The sequence below is a fragment of the Cydia amplana genome, chromosome 23, assembly GCF_948474715.1.
Source record: "Cydia amplana chromosome 23, ilCydAmpl1.1, whole genome shotgun sequence".
Lineage (NCBI taxonomy): Eukaryota > Metazoa > Arthropoda > Insecta > Lepidoptera > Tortricidae > Cydia > Cydia amplana.
In genome coordinates, this window is record NC_086091.1 from 11,488,266 (window position 1) to 11,509,664 (window position 21,399).

The 21,399-nt window shown below is 43.7% G+C and overlaps 1 protein-coding gene across 1 annotated transcript; it reads right to left on the minus strand.

Annotated features, from left to right (window-relative positions):
* Positions 1 to 5,110: 5,110 nt before the first annotated feature.
* LOC134658895 (serine/arginine-rich splicing factor 4) lies at positions 5,111 to 21,233 on the minus strand. Its single transcript, XM_063514545.1, has 12 exons — positions 21,070 to 21,233; positions 20,589 to 20,620; positions 17,769 to 18,621; positions 17,343 to 17,679; positions 16,903 to 16,958; positions 15,874 to 16,021; positions 11,022 to 11,223; positions 10,183 to 10,350; positions 9,571 to 9,733; positions 8,596 to 8,707; positions 6,823 to 6,934; positions 5,111 to 5,239 (listed from the first exon to the last, which is right to left on the minus strand). Exons 1-12 carry the CDS (start codon positions 21,083 to 21,085, stop codon positions 5,114 to 5,116), a joined length of 2,325 nt encoding a protein of 774 aa, XP_063370615.1. The 5' UTR covers positions 21,086 to 21,233; the 3' UTR covers positions 5,111 to 5,113.
* Between the last annotated feature and the right edge of the window lie 166 nt (positions 21,234 to 21,399).

A 21,399-nucleotide genomic window follows, 5' to 3' on the forward strand; every position in this document is an offset into this window, starting at 1 on the left:
AGAGCGTGCACCTTTCTTACGCTCCGGGCCTTCGGCCCTACGCGAAGCTCGGCCTTCAGCCTTCGCAATTAACATACTTAGGAAAGCTACAGAAAGCATGCATCTTTCTTACGTTCCGGGCCTTCGGCCCTACGCGAAGCTCGGCCTTCGGCCTTCGCGATTAAGAAACTTGGGAAAGCTACAGAAAGCGTGCACCTTTCTTACGCTCCGGGCCTTCGGCCCTACGCGAAGTTCGGCCTTCGGCCTTGGCAATTAAGAAAATTGGGGAAGTTGCAGAAAGCGTGCACCTTTCTTACGCTCCGGGCCTTCGGCCCTACGCGAAGCTCGGCCTTCGGCCTTCGCAATTAAGAACTTGGGGAAGCTGCAGAGAGCGTTCACCTTTCTTAGGCTCCGGGCCTTCGGCCCTACGCGAAGCTCGGCCTTCGGCCTTCGCAATTAAGAAACTTGGGAAAGCTACAGAAAGCGTGCTCCTTTCTTACACTCCCGCGAAGCTCGGCTTTCGGCCTTCGCAATTAAGATACTTGGGGAAACTGCAAAAACCGTGCACCTTTCTGACGCTCCGGGCCTTCGGCCTTACGCGAAGCTCGGCCTTCGGCCTTCGCAATTAAGATACTTGGGGAAGCTGCAGAGAGCGTGCACCTTTCTTACGCTCCGGGCCTTCGGCCCTACGCGAAGCTCGGCCTTCGGCCTTCGCAATTAAGAAACTTAAATTGGGGAAGCTGCAGAAAACGTGCACCTTTCTTACGCTCCGGGCGGGCCTTCACCCTACACGAAGCTCGGCCTTCGGCCTTCGCAATTAAGATACTTGGGGAAGCTGCAGATAGCGTTCACCTTTCTTACGCTCCGGGCCTTCGGCCCTACGCGAAGCTCGGCTTTCGGCCTTCGCAATAAAAATACTTGGGGAAACTGCAAAAACCGTGCACCTTTCTGACGCTCCGGGCCTTCGGCCTTACGCGAAGGACGGCCTTCGGCCTTCGCAGTTAAGATACTTGGGGAAGCTGCAGAGAGCGTTCACCTTTCTTACGCTCCGGGCCTTCGGCCCTACGCGAAGCTCGGCTTTCGGCCTTCGCAATTAAGAAACTTAAATTGGGGAAGCTGCAGAAAACGTGCACCTTTCTTACGCTCCGGGCCTTCGGCCCTACGCGAAGCTCGGCCTTCGGCCTTCGCAATTAAGATACTTGGGGAAGCTGCAGAGAGCGTTCACCTTTCTTACGCTCCGGGCCTTCGGCCCTACGCGAAGCTCGGCCTTCGGCCTTCGCAATTAAGAAACTTGGGAAAGCTACAGAAAGCATGCACTTTTCTTACGCTCAGGGCCTTCGGCCCTAGGCGAAGCTCGGCTTTCGGCCTTCGCAATTAAGATACTTGGGGAAACTGCAAAAACCGTGCACCTTTCTGACTAGGGATTGCTCCCGGTACTGAGTTTGTATGGCGAGAACCGGGTTTTCCCGGGAATTATTTCTGACGCTTGGGCCTTCAACCCTACGCGGAGCTCGGCTTTCGACCTTTGCAATTTGAATACTTGGGGATGTTGCAGGAAACGCACATCTGTCGTACGCTCCGGGCCGTCATCCCTACGTGGAGCTCGGCCTTCGGTCTGACACTTTCACACTTTGTTCCGTCAAAGTCGGTGCACAGTTATATCTGAAGACGGACTCTACAATCTCAGACTCTTTACAAAGAACTTATTTACACTTTTCTATTCCCTTAGCGCAATTTAGAACATATTGGCTTGGTTTCAAAACAAGTAAAATATGATTAATATAATACCTATGTATAATTTTTTTTATGATCAGCAGTCAAACCACTTGCTTTTAATATCCCAACAATAATATGATACTTATTTGGTTTTATGAGATGAGCTTTTCTTAACATATTTTGTGAATTCTTACTTTCTCGAAATTAGACTGAAACCCTCATATTGTATATATATTATTGATCGTCTTTCAAAGCGCTTCATTTTGATGCCCTACTCGATGGGTTTGCAAGATATTTTTTTCTTAAAGTTGCGCAATATGGCGTATTTAGCCCGCCATATTGTTTTTATAATGACGTCATATAGCCTATGTCACCCGGGATGACGTAAGGATTCTAATGATATATCATACATCTAAAACGGTTCAGGCATTTAGCTGCTAGGGTGGAACAAAGAAACTTACATACCCACAAACATGAACGCTGAAAACAATACACTCCTTTTTTTGGGCAGTCGTGTAATTAATCAAAGATGCTTGCTTGTAATTTGACAGCAGCTGATGTAGATGGCGCTGTACGGGTCCGCACATTATGCGGTATCTCTGGATGTCAACAATTATGTTAGCAATCACGAAACATGGTTTGTTAGGTACCTACCCAACATCATCATAGCATAGACAAGTCTCATAGACAATAGAATAGTAGTTTGTGTTACAAGGGATCAAAGTATATTTCCGTCAAGGGCGTACATTGAATCCTGAGCGTAATGAGGGATTCAAGTGTTAACGCCCAAGACGAAATAATTTTGATACCGTGTGACACATACTGCTTTTCACATCAACTATGAGGAAAATAAAAAAAATCTTAGTGTTGACACAATCTGATGCTTAAACAGATTATTTAAGCTAAAAAAATAATGTGCAAAATTATTGACCGAAGAGCTGGCGGCTACCTCGCACAACGTATCAGCATTGCGATACAGCGAGGAAATGTCGCCAGCATCCTTGGTACAATGCCTCAAGGGTCTATTTTAGATTTAAGCTAGTTTTTATTTAATTTCTTTTAGTCATACACTGTATATATCTTGTTTGTAAATAAATGATTTCATAAAATGTGCAAAAAAATGTAAAAATATTGTGCTAAAACAGAAAAGTGTTACTTTGATCCCTCCTAGCAGGGAGGAAAAGTGCCACTTTGATCCCTCTTAGCAGGGAAGAAAAAGCTCTAAGTATTCCGAATAGGTGGTGTGGAAAAGTGTTTCTACACGCTGCAGGAGTTTCTTGAAGATATAATGTTTAATGAGTAGTAGTACCATGCGGATAGTTGGAAATAAAACGACGCTTAAGTTACGAGTCATTTATTTATAAGCCTTGTTATATTATACTTTACACGCGTCTCCGTACCGTACTCTATCACACCCCTTCTTACGTTTTTCATTAATTGGTACGTTTCTAACCTCTAAATAATTATTTTGGCCAGAGATAAATAAATTAACAAAGAAATTTAAACTTCATATTATAACGCCGCGTGTCTTATAGTTCTTGATGACGATATTTATTAAGTAAACCCCTTTATTAATTTATTTAGGTATTTCTGTTTCGGCGTGAAATTATTTTTCGTGTCCACACCAAGCAATCATCAAAGAAAAAAAAAATGTTATTTTGAGGTTAGAAAATAATAGACTTGCGAGCAACTCGCAATTAGTCCTAACTAACAGACCTCTTCTCTATCTTGTTTTCAAAGATATGAGGTCCACAAATAGTCATATATAGTTTGTAGCTTTCTAGTAGCGCCCGAAGGCTTATCCTATTGTCTATTGTTCAGTAAAACCGCACGTGCTACTTACCTGCAAAAAAGGGTCCTAATTATTCTATTTGGTATTACTGAATCGCGATTAGAAAGGGATTGAGATATCTGTCAATCCATATTGATTTTGACGTAAGTGTATGGAAATCTGTTATTTCTAATCCCTTTCTGATCGCGATTCAGTAATACCTGAGCGCGGGCTAGCCCAACGCTCATAAAACCAGTGTAGGCGCGCTCTCCGATAACGCGCCTTTGTTACGCATCTCGATGACACATTTTAGACTGGTTCTGTAGCGTTCGACTCGCCGGCACTCAGTAACCGAAGTACCGATTTTTTATGCAGGTGGTTGTGGCACGTGGCACGAGCGGTTTTACTTAACAATAGACAATAGGATTAGCCTTCGGGGTCTATTAGAAAGCTACAAACTATACCATGGAATGGAACTGTCAGTTCCATATAAATGGAATAGTCCAAACATTGCACACGTCATATATGTATATCTATCATCTATAAACAAAAGTTCCATTTCGCAACAAAAAAATCGTTTTGTATGTAACATGTCCATGGAAGATCCATTTTTACAAATATTAGAAGGATCATTTCGCCAAACTCATAGAAAGGGGTAATTCGAAATAACCCCAATACCCCTTCTTTTACGCAGTGGATTTTAACGCAGAAACCAATATTAGAGCTTTTTTCAAGAAATGGTATCACTTATCATTTGGATGCCAAGGATTTACAAAAATAATAGGGTTTTTTTTTAACTCTATAGCAACGTACAAAGGCGTACTTTTGTGTGCGTGTCATTCATATACTTAGGTACATTATATTGCTAAAAAGTGTTAAGTAAGTAATTACACATTTCTCATAATTACAATATTATTTTAAAAGCACTTCCATGACTAAAATAACGGACTAAAAGGTAACAAAATAAAAGTTTTACGTAAATTCACATTATTTTTGAGAAATGTCAACTGAAGTATATTTTTTCATTAAATATATGCCTAAAAAAATAAAATCGAACTAGAATCAGAAGCTCACAGCGCCGATCCGAACATTTAAATGTTAAAATGTATGAGACCTATGCTTATGTAGGTATGTACAATCGCCACCAAACATATTTGTACTTAGAAGGTATTTCGAAATATGGAAACAGCTTGAGAGTAGAGGTGTGTTCAGATATTAGTAAACAGCTTAGCCGCTCTATCTTTTTGGTGGCGATTATTATCTCATCGCAGCACACGTATACAACCGAGTCTCTGGAGGAAGTCTGGGGACATTCGGTCCAACGGTACGGTACAAGGTACAATCTACATAACAAAATTATAAAATGTTCAATGCAACACGACATTTTAAATAATCGAATTTAAATGTCGTGAGCTAACATGAAGCTAGTTTTACGATTGAACTTAAGTATTTTTTCGGAGAGCCTAGGTCTCCACTTCCACGCACTAACAGTGTAAGATTAGTGGTCACGACATCCGCGCACCGCGTACTGTAAATTTACCTTATTTAAATCTTAAAATTAGCTTAATGTTAGTATGACAAATATGTAGTAGAAAAAAACCACCTTGTGCAAGTATAGAGGAGCAGCAGCCCCTACAGTGTTGCCGCTCACAGCGCCATCTTGCGGCCCTCGATGGAGATGTCGACGGCGCGCCGCGAGCCGCTGCGCAGGCGCTTCTGGTCGATGAACCGCTTCATCTGCTTCTCGTATCGCGTCATCTTCTTCTTCGATACCTGTACACGTGAAAACGTCAAATAATGTTACATTTATGTCTTCGAGAATAAAGTAGGAGATAGACAGTAGGAAAAATTTCATTAACACGTTCACTGAGAAACGGGTCGTTTTGACCCTGTACTGGACTTTCGCCTGGTGCGGCTTCCGGAATACGTAACATCCCCTTGGTGCGAAGGCGATAATGTTGTGATATTTTGATTGTTTTATATAGTCAAGTATGCATCTATATTTGTCATTTAACATTCTATCTGACAGAATATAAATTAATTAACAGGTCACGTATGACCTGTGCGCACCAGATTAAAACTTTTGCTATTCAGTGCGGAACAGGACCTATATGACCTGTTGTGTACGGCCTTGTATAGCACTGCAGGTAAGGGCATTATCATAATTAAATTAAATATATATATATATTTAGTAAAGATATTTTAGGTAAAATATAAACCCCTCCATACAGGGTGTAATTGACTTGTACCGCACAGCGAGAAAGTTCAATACAGGACTCTAATGGGTTGTAACGCACTGAGAGCGAGTTCACAAAATGCAGCTTCGCATTGAACGTGTTAATTTCCGAAAAGAAAATCGATTGAGATTTTATTTTAAAAGCTGAAATGTTTGAAAAACTGGTTTGCAGCGGGACAGGCCTCCCTCGAGGTGGAACGAAATCCAAGTTTCGCGAAGCTTACAGCTCCCTCAAGTGACAGCTGGTGGTAACTTTGTAATGATAATAATATATAACAAAATACCAGTAAATAAATATACGAATAATCACCACCAACAACTTATTTACTACAAAATTAAAAGCGCTGTTAATTCAGAAAGCCTACTACTCGGTTGCAGAGTTCCCGGAAGATCAAAATCTATAATGGCAAAATTATTATCACCCCGCTGCATTCGTTTTAAGAACTAGCTCTAAGAACTATTTTTTAAGAATACGTGCTATACCCTGTCAGGGTCCATGTGATGCTTTAAATATCTGTAACAACATATGTCCCATGGTTGGCAATAAACGATTACGGTGATATGGTTATGATAGTGTGTTAGGTGGTAGCACAAAACAGATACAGTACAGAAGTCAATCACATGTATGTACTTCACTTTTCATACCTACGCTCGGCGGTCGCTCTAGGGTTGTCGACTATGACTTGTGCACAAAAAACTATCGCGGTAGTGGCACTCGTAGTATCTAGTAGGGGCCGGGGCGGGGTGCTCACCTACCTACCTAACTGTTCTGTTTAACGTTAAAACGAACCATCGAACTACAAGCGGATACCTACTTACCTAATAACTTACCTCTCTGAAACCACCGGTAGCTTAAAAAACGACAATTCACAGTTTAATGTTGAATTTAAACAACCGTCCACTGAACAGTTATAATAACTTTTTTGTTTCTCCATTATTGCACAAAAAAGTTGACAGACGCGTGTCTCAAGCGGTTGGGACCAGTGCGAGCGCGAGTGCCAACCGCTTGAGTCCGAGATATCGCGTCCGTGAGCAGGGTCTATGTGCGCGTCGCTCGAGCGCACTCTGTATGTAGATTGGTGTCTGTACTGTATCTGTTCCGCGGTGGTGTGGTACTGACGGTGGACATGTCCTGGTCGCAGGTGGACTTGGGCCGCACCACGTAGTCCTTGCTGGAGGGCGCCGGCACGCGCGCGCGCGCCACCCAGCCCTTCTCGCCCGGCCGCGGCGGCCTGCCACACGCACCACATAAAGTTACGACGTAGAGAAAATAGTACATTATTGTCGAGGTTCGGAAGTAGCTACTTGCAGGCTGAGAATTCGTTTTAAACGGACGACCTTGGGAGTCCGTTTAATTGAATCCGAAACCGGCAAGTAGCCTTCCAGCCGAGTCATATATAGTGCTTTTCTCAAAAATGGTGCAAGAAATAGAAATATTTTACAGAAGCAACGTTCTAATTTTCACAGAAAAAAGTACAATCATTAAAAAGATTTGCTTGCCGCCTTAAAAAAAAAGACTATCGCACCACACCGCGACCTTGGAGCATCGCACCCATAAGTGAGAGCGAGAAAGAGATATCTGTTTCTCGCTCTCACTTATGGGTCCGACGCTCCAAGGTCGCGGTGCGGTGCGATAGTCTGTTATAGGCTTTATAATAATAAGTGCTGATACTCGTTAAATAATGGAATTTGTATGCAACATTGCAGTCCCGAAATCGAGACTGCAATGTTATTACCTTTTTAATTTTTTGAATGACCATAAACTACGCACTTCGCGATCTATTTTTTAACCGGCAACGTCGACTTTGCCGTCCATTTTCGAGAAAAAATACATAGAGTGCTCACTCCATATATCAGTTTTAGTACCAAAAAAACTATTAGCATCTAGCATCGAGTAGAGGAACTATCAGTACTGCTACTTGACAATAGATGTAGCACCGACCGGAAAGTCTTATGCTGTTGAGATAAGACTTTCCGGTCGGTGCTACATCTATTGTCAAGTAGCAGTACTGATAGTTCCGCTACTCGATGCTAGATGTCGACACTGAAATTAATAGTCTGAACTGATGTATGGAGTGAGCACTCTTGTCTTACTATATTTCTCTATGGTTACGACGAGCGGCGGTCGGAGCACGGTCGCTATTTTATCACCTGTCCCCATGCCTGTCACGTTCTAACAAGTATGTAAGTGCGAAAGAGGCAGGTATAAGGACAGGCGGTAAAGATCCTACCATGCTCCCGCGTTAGAACATTTTCAAGGTTGTCTAACTTTCGCCGTGAAAAGATTTTACGAGCGATACTAAAATATATCCAATAAAATGTAACTTTATATGAAATTTGTGGAGTTTGCACATCTGGAGGAGCTCTCATCATCTGATAGCTGACATCATCACATAGCCTACCTATACACCGTGTTTTTTTTTCCGTTAATTTCAAGGGTGCGTTTCTGAGCTTAAGCAAGTAACTTTCTCAAAGACACCGATATTCTAATTAACTTAATTTCGGAGAGAATGAATAATTTATTTTTTTCCTATAAGGCCTCTACAAGCGTGTACACTTGCCTTAGGGCCGGTTTACATATTGATTAGGGTTTAGAATGAGTTCATACATTTGCTACTAAACTTAAGTACAATCTCGGTCGATCGATATTCGAAATGACATTGATATGTCACAGAATTTCAACTGTTTGGTCGAGTTAAATATAATGCCCGTGTTATAACAACGCTATATGCTACATTTAATTACTTTTTAAACTTTTTTTTTTGTAAAGCAAAAGCAAAAAAAATTTTTTTTTAAATTTAACTATGCCATTTAGTTCTCTTATACGTACTTAACCATACCCCGAAGTTAACGGAATTCAACAAAAACACGGTGTAGAGTACCCGGTACGTACTTGTCGGGTCCGGCCTCGGGTCTGGGCCGCTTGGCGGGCCCGGGCCCGGGCTGGTCGCGGCGCCGCGGCGCCATGGCCTCGTCGCGCGCCTGCCGCTCCTCGCGCGTCATGGCTGCAACACACGCACACGCATTATATTCGTCTTGTCACCGCCCCGACTATTTTATAAAATGCAGTGGGACCCGGGAGGGAGGTTTAAAGGATTAAGGTTGGACAATAATTTCTCTGAGATTAAATGCTGCTCGTATCTAGACGCCCGACCCGCTTGAACCCGACGGACCTTTAGTATAAGTGTAAGGCCTGAGTAGACGCTCGAATTGGGCGTGCAGCGGGGCGGGGCGTGCGGCGTGCATGTTAAACAAATGCAAACATATAGGAGCGGCCTTAGTGCACGCTGCTCAAATCCTTTGGGAGCTCGACGCCACGCTGCACCCCCCGCCGAACGCTCCGCTTCGAGCGTCCACTCAGGCCTTACACTAAGGCCTGAGTAGACGCTCGAAGCGGAGCGTTCGGCGGGGCGTGCAGCGTAGCGTCGGGGTCAGGAGTAATTTGAGCAGCGTGCACTGAGGCCGCTCCCATACTTTTGCATTTGTTTAACATGCACGCCGCACGCCCCGCCCCGCTGCACGCCCAACTCGAGCGTCCACTCAGGCCTTACACTTACAGTTACCTGATACGTATGAGACGCTCGGAAAGCATATAAAAACTCAAAAGTGCGCGTTTTCCCAGAGATCGAGAAGACCCAGTTTCTAGATCGAGTTTTCGCCCCCGAAAATCCCCATAGGTGTAGCAAATTTCATCGCAATCGTTGGAGCGGTTTCCGAGATCCCCGAAATATATAAATACACAAAAATTGCTCGTTTAAAGGTATAACCTAAGATAGGCTGAAATAGATATCATACACTAAAGAAAAAGTGACTGAGTGCAAAATATTTTCATAAAAATAATCTCATTCGTTCCCTAGTTGGTCCTTACCTTTAAAGTCTGTCGACAGGTTGAAGATGGGCCTCGCCCACTCGGATATGAGGCGCCCGGCGCGCTCTCTGTTAGCTTTGGTCTCCTTCGGGTGCTTGTACAGGTACATCACCGCTTTGCCGATGCCCGACTGCTTTAGAAGGGATTTGTCTATCGACGGGAACTGAGACACACGAAACGACGTAATGATAAGAGAAAGATCTAATTGGTGGTAAAATGAGGTAAAGGTTTTAAAAAATAATGTACACGATACAATTTTATTAACGTGAAATGCGAAAATTCTTACGTGTGAGCGCATTGTTCTCGAGAAACAGAACACGTAGTTTTACAATTCAATTCTATTCTATTCAATATTTTTATTATGCCCCGGATGATAAAATGGGTGTCACCCAACTCACCCAATACAGGATATACCCAATACAGGATATACCCAATAAAAATATTAACTGCTCCATTTATGGCATAATATGGCCTAAACATTTTTTTCAAGGAGCATATTTTACCCTTCATGTACTATGTGTGCGCGCGAGGCATTCTCGGATACGGCGTTATAATTTGGGGAAAATGTGTATTGTGTTTGTCTGCTTTGTGTGCCATTCGTTGTATACTTACGTCCTGTAGCAGCTTGAGTATGGAGTCCCTGATGAGCAGACAGGGCAGCGCCCTGTTGGGCATGGGGGCCAGCCAGTCGCAGAGCACGTTGAGCGCGTTGTGCTCCAGGAAGGCCAGCTGCAGGTCCTTCTTGATCAGCTGGGACATGGCCGCCTTCAGCATCGACACCTGCCAGTGCACGGAGCTTGCCTTTAGTCAATGTTCACTACTTACAAATATTATTGCGAATTGCGAAGGAGTACATCTTTATATTTCAGTTTTTCTGTTCACGTTGGAAATTGGAGACGTAAGAATATTTACTCATGAGAGAATCAATAGAAAAAAGAATATAAGATAACAGCGACGGAGCGGATGTTATTCTTACAGTCCTACCGAATTAGATACAATTGAGCATATATTATCTTGTAACAGGTTTTAAAGAAAAAGTAACGGCACGGCTAGCACATGATTACCCGCGGGATAGCTCGCGCCGCGAGAGACGGCAGTCGCCCGTCACAAATTTTTATCTCTATCTGTCAATTCCTCGATTTTGGCAGCAATGAGTTCGCACATCGAGAAAAGAGTTCCACGAGAGAGAGCCATCCCGGACATTTTGTCTCCCATAGTACACTCGTGCTACGATTTTCGAGAGTATCCCGCGTGGAACTGTCAGACGACAAAATTTGTCGCTTTGACATTTGTCCGCGAGACGGCGGGTTGTCGCGCGGCTCTTATGCTACCGATTCGCGAGAGAGCTCTATGTCGCGGCGTTTTCTCGCCTGTCGACTGTCGCGCCCATCACGTGCTAGCCGTGCAGATAACTTTAAGTTGCCCATGAGGTAGGTATGTAAGTTTGAGACCTTCCTGACGGCGGGTTGATTCTTCCTGTTGAGCTCCCTGTCCTGCTCGGCGGCCTGGCGCATCTGCTGCAGCAGCGCCGCGATGAGGTCGTCGTTGTCGTTGATGATGTCGATGTCGCGGCGCCGGCGCCGCCCCTTGCGCTCCTCGCGCTTGCGCGACAACATTATCTCGAAGTCCGACATGCCGCCCATCATTTCCTCCCTATCAACATATGTACATTGACTCACTTCAAAAAACCGGCCAAGCGCGAGTCGGACTCGCGCACGGAGGGTTCCGCACCATCAACAAAAAATAGAGCAAAACAAGCAAAAAAACGGTCACCCATCCAAGTACTGACCCTGCCCGACGTTGCTTAACTTCGGTCAAAAATCACGTTTGTTGTATGGGAGCCCCACTCAAATCTTTATTTTATTCTGTTTTTAGTATTTGTTGTTATAGCGGCAACAGAAATACATCTGTGAAAATTTCAACTGTCTAGCTATCACGGTTCGTGAGATACAGCCTGGTGACAGACGGACGGACGGACGGACGGACGGACAGCGGAGTCTTAGTAATAGGGTCCCGTTTTTACCCTTTGGGTACGGAACCCTAAAAACTGATAAATCCAACTGTCAGATTTGGGATTTTGGTAATAAGAAAAGGTAATAGGGTAGATATTTCCTAAGAGGGTAGAGTGCAATTATCCGAGTTTGAAGTTAAGCGACTCAATTCATAAATGTAATGCGCACTTAATAAAATAAAATTAAATACTTTATTGCAGGCAATATAGTGGACCCACAGTTCCACACCTTAAAAAATAAAACTAGCATACATAATACATATAATATATTATAAACACTTAAAAAAACACATAACATAAGGTATGGTAGCGATGCATACAAACAGCGTCAGGGAGCCGGCCGCGGAACCGCCGGAACTTGACACCCTTCAGCCCAAACTCCTCCTTGGTGAAGGTCGCTAGACGTTCTGTCTGAACGCTCACCACAAGATTTAAAATTCGTATCGTGTCGAGATTCCAACTTCGCGACCCTCGGGACGAATCCGGACTTTAGGTATTCTTATACTTTATGATGTCCTCGTACGGTAATGTAGACGGGACACGTACGGCAGCGCCGACGGTGTGGCAGGACGCAGCGGACGGTCGGTTCCGCACTCATTCAGACGAGCCGGTTTCCTTCTCTTCTTCACCTTCGTGAAACCGCACGCGATGAGGATGCATCGCGACTCCCTTCGAGTCGGCCGTGGTCGGTCCTCGTGAACAGGTTCACGTCGGCTCTTTATTCTTTATTGTATTCTTTATTCTTTATACAGGCAAACACTAAGTATAAGTTTACAGCTATAGCCAAGACACTTATACTGTTTTTCTACTCCAGCACTTAAATGTGTCAATTAAATGACTGACAGTGATATCTAAAGCAATGTCATTTGAATGATTTGTCTATAGGCTCATAAGATGACTGCTAGCAGTCATCTTATGAGTATAACACAACTGCTTTATTTTTTTTAAAGATACAAGTTCCGATCATCTTGATTGAAAGAGGTATGTTTTCATTTACAATAATAACTCTTTTTTTTTTTTAATAATAACTAAATTTTTTTTAAATAATAACTCTTTTTTTTTTTTTTTTTTTGCTGCAGCTGTCATAGAAAAAGTAATGTATGCAACAGCTCATAATTGGTTCTTAAAATTCTCGGGTCTTTTTTTACAAAACTCGACTACGTCTCGTTTTGTAACTTCGACCCTTGAATTTTAAGAACCCTTATTATATCACTGTTGCATAAACTACTATAATAGATATGTAGTCAGTATGATAAAATTAGTACACTTGTATTACACACATTATACACTTTTCGAACTATCTCTAGAATTAAACATAGTCCCCCATCTGCTCCCCTTTCTTCGGCCGCTGGTTGGGCTTGGAGCCGGCAGGCGGCTTGGCGGCGGGAGCGGCGCGGGAACGTTGGTCCTCCCGCGACACGCGGCCGGGCGGGCGGCGCGGCGCAGCACAAGCCGACACGTTCGCGGACTCGTAACCGCCGATGGACGCATTCCGCGCACCGCGACACGCGGCCATGTTAGAGTTATCTGACCTACGTTCCGAACTAGCGCTACGTAATAACGCCATTTCAGAACGTAGTTGACTGATGGTATCTGTACGGGTTGCTTCTCGTACAGTCTTGAGATGATAGTTGATAATGATAACACTGCAGTTTCCACCGAAATAACGATTTATTGATAATATGATAAAATGATACAATTAGCGGCTTAATGAATACACTCCGCGGCGGTCGGGCATGTACTGTCTTAAAATAGGTAATAAGTATATTATGCTATGTGAGAAAGTGCTGACGGGCGAAATGTTAACCTTTGTACAGTCACCAGCAAAAATATATGACTGTGGGCAGCCGTGCAAAAATATCTGATGCTCCATTGGAGGCATACGTATATGACGACACTACCTCGGTAAAAATATGTGATGCTTTGTGGCCGGCAAAAACATCGTTACTCTGTATCCGCATAAATATCGGATCGGATCGCTTAAAAATATTTGATGACTCATAAAAATCAAAATTATGTGATTACTCTCATCTGGCATAAATATCTCTCCAATGTGAATGCAAATACATCGGATGGCAGACGGACCGCCTATATATCTGACACGTTATTATGAAATATGTCATCAATCGGCAAAAACGAACCATACCGATAGCATAGAGCCTTACATTGTTTGAAGTGATTTGACAATTCACGAAAAGAGTGCAGACTTGTCATTGCATATGTCTGTCTCACATATTTCATTTGCAATTTTAAATTGTGACATAATTAAGGTAGACTTTTAATAGACAATGTGTAATAAACCTCCTTCTTACATAAAAAAGAATGATGAAGAGGTCAACCTGTGAGACTGACAAGGACAAACAATAATAGCGCTTTCGCTGCTACTCCTACTGAAAGATACATAAGACTATCCCGTTTTGTCATTTCCCCCACCCCTCATGCCAGATCCAGTTATATACTAGATTTATGATTGCAATATGTTACAATTCAAAATTATATCCAGTTTATTCCGTCAAATCGATGATAGAATATAATGTGAGACAGACATATACAATGACAAGTCGGCACTCTTTTCGTGAATTGTCAAATCACTTTATACAATTTACGGCTCTATACCAAACATGTATGGTTCGTTTTTAAAGGTCGATAACATATTTGTGATTTTCCAACGTGTCAGATAAATAGGCGGTCTGTCGTCCAACCGATGTATTTTCTTTTACAGTGGAGAGATATTTATGCCAGATGAGAGTAATCACATAATTTTGAATTTTATGAGTAATCAAATATTTTTAAGCGACCCGATCCGATATTTATGCGGATACGGACTAACGATATTTTTGCTGGTCACAAAGGATCACATATTTTTACCGAGATAGTGTCGTCATATACTTATGCCTCCAATGGAGCATCAGATATTTTTGCACGGCTGCCAATAGTCATTTATTTATGCTGGTGACTGTACGTACCGTACAGTATCATTAGATACCTCTAACTTAGCCTGTATTTCTGTCAGACTAGTTTTCAGGAATGTTATGTCCTTCTCGAGCTCCGCTTTTGCTTTGCTTTCTTTCTGTAGGTGTACATGTTCGTACATGTTTCTGACTGTTACGAATAAATGTATTTTATCTTAATGCTTCACACTGAATTGTTTTGTGAACTATTAGAGGTTTGCATAGAATTTGACTATGCCCGGAAAGACGATTGTAATGTGAATTGAATAATGCAAGTAATACAACAGGCATTATCGGTTTTCTGGCAGAATTAAAATCATTTTTCGCCGAAACAATACTTAAATACACAAAGATTAAAATTGGAAATAATAATTTTAATCAAATATTGAGCAGACTAACATTAAGTTAAGGTTCATTTTGCATTGTTGGTTATTCTTTACCTAACCTTTTATGGCAAGCATAAAAATTCTGTGAGTTATCAAGAAAACAGAATAGTAGTATCACATTCGCGTTTTGTATGTTGCTACGACCCGAGCGTGATTCTGAATTCTGACTATTCTGAGCCACTTTATTTAAAGTTGTAAACTACACATTTTTTTTAGATATGGGATTTTTATCAAACTCTTTCGATCCTAATATGAGAAAAAAGAGTCCCAAAGTTTCCATACATTTTTAATTCATTCCGTTTCGTTACCATCATTCAAAGTCTATGGGCTCCGGCCTGAGGGCCCGTCGTCAGCGGACATTAAACCTTGTTGCAAGGCCGTAAGGTCCACAGTCAGTACTCACGTCTTGGAGTCGGGCGCGACCTCGTCGTCCGAGGAGTCGTCCCGCGCGGGCGGCGCCGGCCCCCCCTCAGGCCGGGGCCCGTCGTCAGCGGACATTAAACCTTGTTGCAAGGCCGTAAGGTCCACAGTCAGTACTCACGTCTTGGAGTCGGGCGCGACCTCGTCGTCCGAGGAGTCGTCCCGCGCGGGCGGCGCCGGCCCCCCCTCAGGCCGGGGCCCGTCGTCAGCGGACATTAAACCTTGTTGCAAGGCCGTAAGGTCCACAGTCAGTACTCACGTCTTGGAGTCGGGCGCCACCTCGTCGTCCGAGGAGTCGTCCCGCGCGGGCGGCGCCGGCCCCCCCTCAGGCCGGGGCCCGTCGTCAGCGGACATTAAACCTTGTTGCAAGGCCGTAAGGTCCACAGTCAGTACTCACGTCTTGGAGTCGGGCGCGACCTCGTCGTCCGAGGAGTCGTCCCGCGCGGGCGGCGCCGGCCCCCCCTCAGGCCGGGGCCCGTCGTCAGCGGACATTAAACCTTGTTGCAAGGCCGTAAGGTCCACAGTCAGTACTCACGTCTTGGAGTCGGGCGCCACCTCGTCGTCCGAGGAGTCGTCCCGCGCGGGCGGCGCCGGCCCCTCCCCCCCCTCCCCCGCGGGGCGCGGCCCGCCCTCGTCGCCCTCGTCGTCGCTCGCCAGCCGGACTATGCGGCGTTTCTTGGCGTCTGTTGTACAACGAACATGATTTGAAATACACACTATTCTACATTTTTTTTTTTTTTAATGTTTGTATAGCTTCGAGAGCCTACTGGTATTTTTATTTCATGAAAAATAATATCGCTATATGCAAAGAAAAATTTATTAATACTTTAACGATAAATGTTCGCACCAAAAAGGCAGCCGTGACGTCAGAAAAGCAGAGCAGGAACAAAGCAACGTCAAATGAGCGGTGCAAACTTCGCCGTTGTTACAAAAACAAATTGAACACTTGTTTTTGCCACAGTGACGCTGACGTCACTGGCGAGATAAAAATTATGGTCGGCGTTTTCGGTCACGTGACATACAGATAATAAAACTAAATTAGTTTTGAAATTTAAAACAAATCTCATAAATTTGTCATAAAAATATGGGTAGGTATAAATGGTAAGGTACTTTTATTTCATATTTCATATTTATTTAATTCGTATGTGCACGGATACATTACACGTCAAAACATTGTAGGTACAGGATAAGGTAATCATTTATTATTGAATGTTGATAGATGAACCTCCCCTATTAGTAGAGTGAGTATGTAGTTATGTTATAGCATAGAGAAATATAGTAAGACAAGAGTGCTCACTCCATACATCAGTCAGTGTCTACATCTAGCATCGAGTAGCGGAACTATCAGTACTGCTACTTGACAATAGATGTAGCACCGACCGGAAAGTCTTATCTCAACAGCATTAGACTTTCCGGTCGGTGCTACATCTATTGTCAAGTAGCAGTACTGATAGTTCCGCTACTCGATGCTAGACGCTAATAGTCTTTTTGGTACTAAAACTGATGTATGGAGTGAGCAATCTATGTATTTTTTTCTCTATGGTTATAGTGAGTATGTAGTTACCTGCGCGCGGGGACCCGGAGCCGGAGCGCGAGCGGCTGCGCGAGCGCGAGCGAGACCTGCCGACACATATATGTACTGTATACTATGTTTACCACCGTGTCCACTGTACAGGCGACCAGTCTCTTATGTGCCACGTGGTACCTTGCCACAGCGACTATACGAGTATGAGCCGCGCGGGATCTCAGTGTTGTCACAGAATAAGTAGTAGTATTATCATACAGAACGCTATACCCCGCCCCGAATGGAATTACTACACACCGCGGCACAAGACTGACAGTATATTTAAGATCCCACAGAAAGGTACCATGAAGTCGAACATTACATAACAGCAGCTTTTATTTTATACACACTAGTAATAACACACCATATGTATCTATAATTCTGGTCGGGCTTTATATGGACTTTATATTCCTCTTTAAAGTAATATCTAAACCGCTCACCTAGATTTGGATTTGGCAGAGCCCGAGCGAGATCCCGACTTCGACCTCGATCTCGACTTAGATCTCGACCTGGACTTGGACCTCGATCCAGAGCGCGAGCGGGAGCGGCTTCCGGAACGTGAGCGGGAACGAGACCGGGACTTCGAGCGCGAACCGGACTTAGAGCGGGAACGAGATTTAGAACGGGATTTGGATCGAGATTTGGAACGGGATTTGGATCGGGATTTGGAACGGGATTTGGATCGGGATTTAGATCGAGATTTGGAACGGGACTTAGATCGGGATGCCGACTTGCGGCCCGCTGATTTGGATCGTGATCGGCTTTTTCTTTCGACCTCTGGAAAACAAAAATAAATTTGTTGTTGACTTCTATGTTTTTACCCATTTAAAAGTAAAAAAAAATGTATAAACACGGGTTAAGCTTACGTGTAAAAGTAGGCGACTCCGGCCTGTCGCCCGCCTCATCAATCTCCATGCGCTCTGGCGACCCCGAGCGACTTCTCGACCTGGACTTGGGCCTCGATCCACTGCGAGATCGCGACTTCCGCGGCGAACCGCTACGGGACCGGGGCTTCTTTGGCGAACCGCTACCGGACTTGGCCCTGGACCCACTTCGCGAACGTGACTTCCGGGAACCACTTCGAGAGCGAGATTTAGCCGGGGAAGCGCTTCTAGATTTTGGCCGAGATCCGCTTCTGGAACGGGATTTAGCTCTAGAGCCGCTGCGAGAGCGAGGTTTATCCATTGGCGATCCACTGCGCGAACGACTCTTGGCTGGAGAAGCGCTTCTCGAACGCGACTTGGCAGGTGAGCCACTTCTGGAGCGCGATTTACGCGGCGAGCCACTTTGATCCATCGGGGAACCACTTCTAGACCTAGATTTAGCCGGCGACCCGCTCCTCGACCGCGACTTGCGATCTCCGGCATCAGAACGCACTGCTGAACCGCTGCGGGAACGCGACGAGCGCGAGGAACGCGAACGGCTCCTGGACTTGGATTTGCGGCTAGCGGCGGACCCGCTACGGCTTCGGGACTTGGATTTGCGGCTAGCGGCGGACCCGCTACGGCTACGAGACTTGGATTTGCGGCTAGCGGCGGACCCGCTGCGACTACGAGACTTGGACTTGCGGTCGGCAGCAGATCCGCTACGGCTTCGGGACTTGGATTTGCGGCTGGCAGCAGAGCCGCTGCGACTTCGCGACTTGCGGCTCGCGGCGGAGCCGCTGCGGCTGGAGGACGACGATGCGGAGCGCGAGCGGGGCTTCGACGCGGACTCCACCTGGTGAGGTTATGTTTACATTACGTGAAAGCATGTTGTGGGTCCACATGTTATTTGGTAAGGTAAGTAAAAACTTGAGTCTTAGCGCCATTATGTTCACCATGATTAGAACTATTTAAAACTAGAGATGCCACTAATATTCAGCAACTATTCGGTATTCGTTGGCGAACAGTTTTCATAATAATTGTGACTCAAAATGTTCACACGTCATCAATATTCGGCGACCGAATCTTCGCCGCTTCGGTCGAGAGGGGCCGAATATTCGGTATCCAGCCAAAACCACTATTCGGGGCATCTCTAATTAAAACCACATGGAAATAAATAAGCTGTAGTTGGTCAACCCAATTTGTCAGTAAATAGGAACAAAAAAACCGCCCAAGTGCGAGTAGGACTCGCGTTCCAAGGGTTCCGTACATTAAGTCTGTCTCGCGCATGACTGCACATTTCTAATAGGTTTTCCTGTCATCTATAGGTAAAGAACTACTTATTTTGTGTATTTTTTTCAAAATTTTAGACCTAGTAGTTTCGGAGATAAGGGGGGAATGGTCATTTTTTGCCTATTTTCTTGAATAACTGCTAAACTATTTATTGTAAAATTATAAAAAATATATATTTGAGATTAATACAATGAGCTCTTTCATTTGATATGTAACACGATATAGTTCGAAAAACTTTATTTTTTAATTTTCTCATTTACCCCCCAAAAATGGCCTCCATATTTAAAATTCATTTATTTACGTTATACATCCATCTTTGGGTCGCAAACTTACACATGTGTGCCAATTTTCAACTTAATTGGTCCAGTAGTTTCGGAGAAAATAGGCTGTGACAGACGGACGGACAGACACATGAGTGATCCTATTTGGGTTCCGTTTTTTTCCTTTTGAGGTACGGAACCCTAAAAACTATACTTATCCTTTTCTTTTAGGTGCTAGTACTAGTGTAAGACATATGATTCTCTCAGTCTATGTTTGAAATGAGGCAGTCCTTTGACACACTATATTGTAGGTACATTTTTGTCCGTGCCATCTTTGTTTGTTCATAAAAAAGGTTAATAAAAATTGTTTGGTACAGTCACCTTTCTATATGGGCAATAAGGCTATGTAATGTATATATGTTTTTGGCACTTTGTTTGTAACAATATTTAATACCTTGACTGTAGCAAAAACCGGCTAAGTGCGAGTCGGACTCGCGCACGGAGGGTTCCGCACCATCAATAAAAATTAGAGCAAAATAAGCAAAAAAACGGTCACCGATCCAAGTACTGACCCCGCCCGACGTTGCTTAACTTCGGTCAAAAATCACGTTTGTTGTATGGGAGCCCCACTTAAATCTTTATTTTATTCTGTTTTTAGTATTTGTTGTTATAGCGGCAACAGAAATACATCATCTGTGAAAATTTCAACTGTCTAGCTATCACGGTCCGTCCGTCTGTCACCAGCTATCTCAATACAGCCTGGTGACAGACGGACGGACGGACGGACGGACGGACAGCGGAGTCTTAGTAATAGGGTCCCGTTTTTTACCCTTTGGGTACGGAACCCTAAAAAACAACAGTCATTCAAATGTACATACTTATGCAAATAATGAGTTTACATATAATTTTATTTGTGACAAGTCTTGCTGTTGGGGTTTCCGATAAAGGCCTCCTCTATAGCTGTCCAATTAAGACGTAGCTAAACCAAACCTTATTTTTATATTCCAGATAACTATTAAAATGGAAGTTTGATAACCCAAATTTGTCTAATTATTCATTCAAATACAATAACTATATAGATTGACATTTAACTATCCGTGATATAAAAACAGGGTCTGCTGAACATGTTCAGCACCACCTTTCACATTGGACAGAGGTACCTTTAGGAAACTGCAATTATTAAAATCATGGATGCAACCGATAATTCCACCGAGATGTTCCACTGAAAATTGCATTTGTGAAGCATGCGTATGTGCATGTAGATACTCACAGACTTGCTGCGGGAGCGCGAACTGCGGCCGCCTGCAACAACACAGTTCACTGCTATGATTCCATGAACTTGACTTTCTTTCTTTTACTAGTGAGTACAGACACATAACAAGCAACAAAAGTTTACTAGAATGACCACAACTCTCATTTACTGGCCTCAACGAGGACTGGCCTCATGTATCATAATGATCAAGTATGCATACCTTGCGTGCGTGCGAATACCTTTGTTTTCAAACAGCATTATCTGACAAAAGGTTGGAGTGCACAAAAGGGGCTCTTTACTTGTCTTGAGGAAAGCTTATGACATGCTGAATGCTGATACTTGTCGGTACTTCAGGAAAAGGTTTCCAACATTCACACCATTATTTGTGGATAGTACCTCGCCTTCTAGTTTTGCTGTTTAGTAAACCTAATGCATTGTTTAACATTCTAGAAATACAAGAGAGGTTATGTCCCTACCGCAAAATAAAACAATAACATACCCGTATCCACGTCCATTGTCGATTAGACTTTATTATCACTGGTAAATAACTGGTTATAATACGGAAATTATACCATTAAATAGTAATTTCACACGTTTGAATCATAAAAACGAAGCATTTTTCACTTTTACGTTAACGAATTTGACAACTTGACATGTAAAAAAATAACGCCGATTGCATGCCGATTGCCAATTTACATATCAATCGAGTCACCGATAAAGCCGCCGTTAATGACGGTTTTGAAAGTATGTGTAGCGATTTTTAAATGTGTTCCCTCATCCTTGAATAGCTTGGCTCACAAATGTCGGTGTCAGAGTGACATTGGTGACA